Raw genomic sequence first — 6,000 nt, 5'->3', positions numbered from 1 at the left:
TTGCAACAAGTAACTCATTCTATTCCATTGGATGTTCCAAAATAATCTATTAGGTTTATGACCGTGTTTTCTAAAATGATGTTATGTTTTCGCTAGGATATCCACGCTGCAAGCTACAGCCCTGCTGTGTCTCGTTGCTGAAGTGAGCAGCAATGTGAATACCGCATATACACATGTTGTGGCGCGCGATTGATGACCGGCTCAGACTTGTGATCTACTCGCTCGCCACCATTGCTGGCATTCTACTTCTGTTCGTCTGTCGTATCGCATAGACCTATTTTTAGAGCCCACAGTTGTCTCTGTGAGGATAGGGAGTAGTATTGCGAGTCCTGATCGAACATCGGTGTTCTACATTTGGCGAGCAGTGAAATTTAGCAAATCTCGTTTCAAATACGCTTTCACAATTTGTGGTTGTGTGATTCTGCCTAGGTGAGAAGAGACGAAGAGTAATTCGAGACGCCCGATCGAGCAGTAGTTCAGAAAATCGCCTTCCGCTAATACAGACAGGGTGCTACCGAAAGTTACTAAACTGGCTCAGCCGTATCCTGAACAATCTGGCAAATCCGGAGTCCCGATCAGCAACCACCGGATCGTAGCCCATGGCAGGACAGATGTGAAAAAGTTCATAGAGCATACCTCGTCAAACCACTTTAGTGAAAAATACATTAGCTCTTTAATTTGGTGCTGGAAGGTCGTCGCTTCAAGCTGAGCTTTATGTAACCTATAGTGTTTGAAAACGAAAAACTATACAGAACATCAAATATTAACACAGTATCACAATTACAACTACTTCTACACCAGTAGATAACGGCACTTGTGTGGATTCATGGTTAGTCGTGTCGATTTGAATTTTGTTTTGATTTATTTATTTGTAAACACAGAATCTGCATCCCTGTATAAAATAGAGTGGAAAATTTTTCCGCGTTAATCATAGTGATATTCATTGACACACGTGTTTCAAAGCTGAAGTCTACCCGGAGGCACTTGCCTTTCAAGCCGTAATCTAGTAGTCAGAATCCACTAAGCGCTTGCAGAATCGAGTGCGATAACCCATTTCACGGTCAGCTAGTTCCTGGTCGATACGCGCAGTGTCACCGAGTGAAGTGTTATTGTTTTGTTTGGCGCCCGATCGCGAACATATTGCAAAGTGCAGTCAGTGAAGTGCACTTCGTTTGCGGTTATCTGCTAGTTACCTGTATTTTCGGAAAGATTGGACTCTTCAGAACGGTGTAAAGTGGTGCAAGTTCCTGGCGTTTTATTGCCGAAGATAAAGACGACGAATATATATTTACCTGCTTGGTATAGATATTTGCAGTAGTTTTCAGTGCAGTATATTTAGATTGCTGAAGGAAGTGAACAATCACGTTGAATGTATGTATTGACGAAAAGACCATTAAAGCGTGTGATTAATTAAACAGTCGTAATTGTCAATTTCCTGAAATAATCCTGAAAAGCGTCAAAGTTCTACATTTACTGAAATCAGCACGGCTGTTATCCTTGGAATCTAGTGCACGCGAGAAAATCAATAATTTGCAATCTGCTGCAACAGACAGAGACAGAGTGCATAAAGTAACACGGATATAGTACCATGGCTCCGATTGCAACTACAAACGATCCGAAGCAAGCCCACCAAGCTAGTCCTAGCGAGAATAATCGGTTTCCGGACGCTAGATACTATAGCAATCGTAAGTTGTCTTTAATCACAAGGTTAACCTTTTAGCTTGAATTTTTGTGCTCTCTGTGTATTCACAATAGTAGGTAATACTATATTTACTAGGAGTGAAATCAGTTGGTGGATTGTTATAGTCAATTTACTCCTGGGTGAAAAGTGTTGCTGATGTGATTGAAACGTACTTGAACTAGTTTCTCTCACGCCAGTTGGATCAGTCAGGTTCAGATACTTTACACCACATCGTGGGTTGCTTTCGCATTTCTCCTGGGAAAATGTCAATAGAACAAAGCTGACAAGATGATTTAGAATCATGTGATGAAAAGTAAATTGCTGTAAGTTAATTAGGTAGTTGAAATCAGTAAAATCTTCCCATTAGTAGAAAATGTACGTAGTTTGATTGTAATAATTTTACGGGACAATTGTCTGCGTACCAAAAAGAGTAGCGGAGTGTCATTGTGGTTAGTCCATTTTTCGGCATTTGACCATAACTTCCGTTTCAAAAGGAATTTTGGCAATCATTGTAAAGGTCTAAGAAATTAGCTCGAACTCGAGTATTGGGGCTATATTCTCGTGAAATCGTTCGACCTTTGAGAATAGACTATCATATGATACGGGAAAAACTATACCTCTCGAAACAAATGAATGCATAATAAGAAATATTATGCTTTTTAAATTGATAATGATTTACTCATATGAAAATGATAATATATAGATCTTCAGCGCTCAATAAACTAATAAACGAATTAAAACTATATTTGTAAGAAGAAAGCATATCTTTTATCATAAAAAACTGGCCTCAATACCGCTAGGCTTGAAAAAATACTGATGGTTATGTTTTAGCTAGCCTATTGTAGTCTATTTCTTTGCTCAAACACCTGAAGCTTGTGCTTGATTTCTTTCTAAATTCTAAATAACATTCATTCAAAGTTGCTTAGGCAGTTTTAATGATAATAAGCTCGATTCATTTATTTAAAATAATTTTACAGAAAAAGCGGTTACTTACTAGGTGACGTACCTGAGTGCTAAGTACCAAACCAGCACACATCTGGCGGACTAGCATGATATGAAATGTTGATGAAGCTTGATTCACACAATTTATTTATCCCTTCTAAAAATATTTTGTTGTAAACTTTCCCGTTGAGCATCCGATATCATGCTGGAAAGTTTTTGAACGAGTATCTACATTTTATCCTTGTAATTATACACTCTGTATCACGTATCAGCATTTGTAGCCCGAGCAGCACGTTCCGCACAATCGCGTGCAAGATTTGTGCCATCACTCTGTGCTTCTCACGATCATGTGGAGGATCGGTACCTTCACTCTGTAATGGCCAAGGAAGCTTGGCTATCTGTTCCGTCGATATATCTCTGTAACGCTAATTGTTTTGACTTATTAAGAGTTGGAACTAATTCGTAGCGTTTTACGAAACAAATGACGTTAGTCAACTATTCACTGAAAATTGGTTTTTGAATTCGCCGTACTCAATGCCGCCTAGAAAGTAATTTCCCAAATCATTCTCCGTCAGCTCTCACCAATTCTGACCTTATTTGTAGGATGGATTGTAAATCCTTAAGGACAGAACCCACGCGCACCATCCATTCATCGACTTTAAAGCTGCGTGTGATATTATCGACCGCAAATGCTTACTTGACAAGCTGATCAGATTGATCAAGGTTACGATAGATAGTAAGCAGTGTTGTGTACGGATTTCTGGTGGATCGCCAGTTCATTCGAATTTTACCGATCCAGGGATGGGCACACGGTATTGGCTTTGATTTTGCTTCTTTGACTATTCCGCTTCACAGAATTTAAAAAATTGATATATGGGGCACTTGTAGAGTTAGATAGCTCTACAATAGTATTGCTCCATAATATTGCTGAAGTAAGCATCGTTTTATCTTTAGCGCTTTAGCGTTGCAATGCTGTAAGTAACAAAACAGCGCTCTTTAGGCTGCCAACGGGGCAGCAGCCTCAAAACTAGGTTAATGTAAAAGATAGAGCAATATTTACTTCAGCAACATTGTGGATAATAACTAACTCTACAAGTGTCCCATATATCAATTTTTTAAAAATTGTGCTTGGCTGAAGTTAAAAAGCAAAATCGAAGTCAAAAGAGCGTGCCAACCCAGGTAACCAATAAGCGTTACCAATGCCATTCAAATGCAAGCCAATAAAAGTTTAGGTAATCTCAAATGCTACTTAAAAACTACTTTGGCAAAATATACGGCTACTTTACTGCTAGTCCTGTTATAGTGCTGACAATGCTTATTTGCAGCTGATTACCGACAATAAGAATTTGAATAGAATTTTGGATGCCAATTTCATGCAGTAAGACAGTCAAAAAGCTCAAAAAGTGGGTGCGATCCGTCAATTCTGAGTTCAAATTCTCATGAGAAAAGAACCATAGGGTGAGGTCCCCAGTGGGCTATTATGAACTACTTCAAACGAGCGTATCCATTGCTGGGTCTCTAGTTACTTACTTTACTTAAATGGCGATGATCCGTTATCGACGAATGGACGAATTTCGGTCTAGCAGTACCATCGGTCCTGGGCTCCAATCCCCTTCGACCCCAACCGAACTCTTCCTGGTTCGCGGCTAAAACTCTGCTAAAAGCTAGGTTTTTATTGGGCATATCGCCCTATCGTCCAGCCTTTCACTAGGTTGCCCAGGGTGGCCCGCGCAGTTTCAAACAGTCGTCTCCATTCAACTCGATCTTGTGCCACGCGTCGCCAACTTCCAAGTCGTCTCAGAAGTTGTAAATCACTTTCGACTTGGTCGAGTCATCTCCACCTGTTCCTGGTGCCGGTGGAGTTGTTAAAAATAACTGTTTTCGTCGCACTGTCGTCCGGCATCCTTACGACGTGTCCGGTCGACTTCACCAGATGTAACGATGGGGATCTCTTTAAGCAGTGAATGTAGCTCGTGATTCATACGTCTCCATCACAGTTTGTGATCCGCCAAATATCGTTCGCAGTACCTTCCGGTCGAACTGCTTGAGCTCCTTACTAGTGTTGTTGTCCGCGGTCACGAACGATCCCAAATACACGAGTTCAACTTCCACTTCCAGTTCGTCACCGTCAACGGTAACCGTCCGTGGGAGGCACGCATTTGTTTCCTTCGAGCCTCTTCTTTTCAAATAATGGTCTTCGAGGCATTTTTACACCCACACCTCCTAAAGTTCTTGGTTATGATATCAAAGTAATCTGCGAGGGCCAGGAGTTTGCCTATCGTTCCGAATCACTCAAGAGCGACGTTGAATTGCAGGCAGGATAAGCCGTCACCTTGTCGCAACCCTCGCCGCGTCTCGAGGGGAATTGAGAATGTCCCTGAAATGCGCACGAAACACATCACTCGGTCCAATGTAGCTTCGATCAGTCGCGTAAGTTTGTCCGGAACACCGTGATCGTGCGTTACCTGCTATAGCTGGTCTCGTTCGACTGTATCGTATGCTGCTTTGAAATCAATAAAATTGTGATGCATGGGAACATTGTATTCTCGCCAGTTTTGCAAGATCTGTCGGATGGTAAAAATTTGGTCCGTAATTGCGCAAGCCCCCATGAAGCAAAGTACTGGTAATTCCCTAGGATTGCCATTGGTGACAACCAGCGTAACAGAGTCTGGAAGAGTACCTTGAGGTGGCGTTTACCAGCGTAATGCTGCGATAGTTACAGTAGTCAAACCGATCAACCTTTCTATAGATGGGACAAACCACTCGATCAATTGCTCCGGTAGCTTCATCCCCTCCCAAATCTCGGGCATTTCTCCTTTGACTTCTTAGAGATCTGGTGCATTACTATCTTCCATGGGCACTCATAGGTGAACTTTCGTTCCGCCTCCTTCTGCAACTTCGCAGTGAGGTGTTCATCGAAGAACTGCTTCCACCTGACGCTAGACCAAACTTGCGCGTATCGTTAGCTCGAAATAGTTGTTCTAATTCTTCACAATCTCTGTTCTTTTTTTAACGCTTTTTACTTTTCAGGATCGTGTGGATCGTATTTGACCAAATTCTCCCTAGTGGTAGTGCTCAGAACAGATAATTTTTCTCTCCACCGCTTGTTGGTATTACTCATCTAACTGATAATTCTGTATACTCCGGGGCTCTTTATCTAATGTTAATGGTATTTATTCTCCGATGGCCGAGCGTATTATTCTGTCCTAACAGTCTTCGAGGTTTGAAGCACCTAACTCCTCGGAAGAAGGCAGTGCCTCATCCAGTATTCGCGCGTAGATCTCGGCGCATTGCGGGTTATCTAACTGCCCAATGCTCAGTCGAGGAGAACGGCTTGGACGTGTCTGGTATACGGTTGACAGATTTGAGTGCACAGA

General features: G+C 41.8%; 1 protein-coding gene across 1 annotated transcript in view; it reads left to right on the top strand.

The window, feature by feature from the left end:
- Positions 1-279: 279 nt before the first annotated feature.
- Positions 280-6,000, top strand: part of LOC128744281 (6-phosphofructo-2-kinase/fructose-2,6-bisphosphatase 1-like) — a 173,852-nt gene continuing 168,131 nt past the window's right edge. Inside the window, exon 1 of the mRNA XM_053841138.1 lies at positions 280-1,685. Within this exon, the coding sequence (XP_053697113.1) occupies positions 1,589-1,685 (97 nt within the window). The 5' untranslated portion in view covers positions 280-1,588. The remainder of the gene's footprint in view (positions 1,686-6,000) is intronic.

Source organism: Sabethes cyaneus, chromosome 3 (genome assembly GCF_943734655.1).
Source record: "Sabethes cyaneus chromosome 3, idSabCyanKW18_F2, whole genome shotgun sequence".
Classification (NCBI taxonomy): Eukaryota; Metazoa; Arthropoda; class Insecta; order Diptera; family Culicidae; genus Sabethes; species Sabethes cyaneus.
This window is presented reverse-complemented; position numbering and strand designations above follow the sequence as displayed.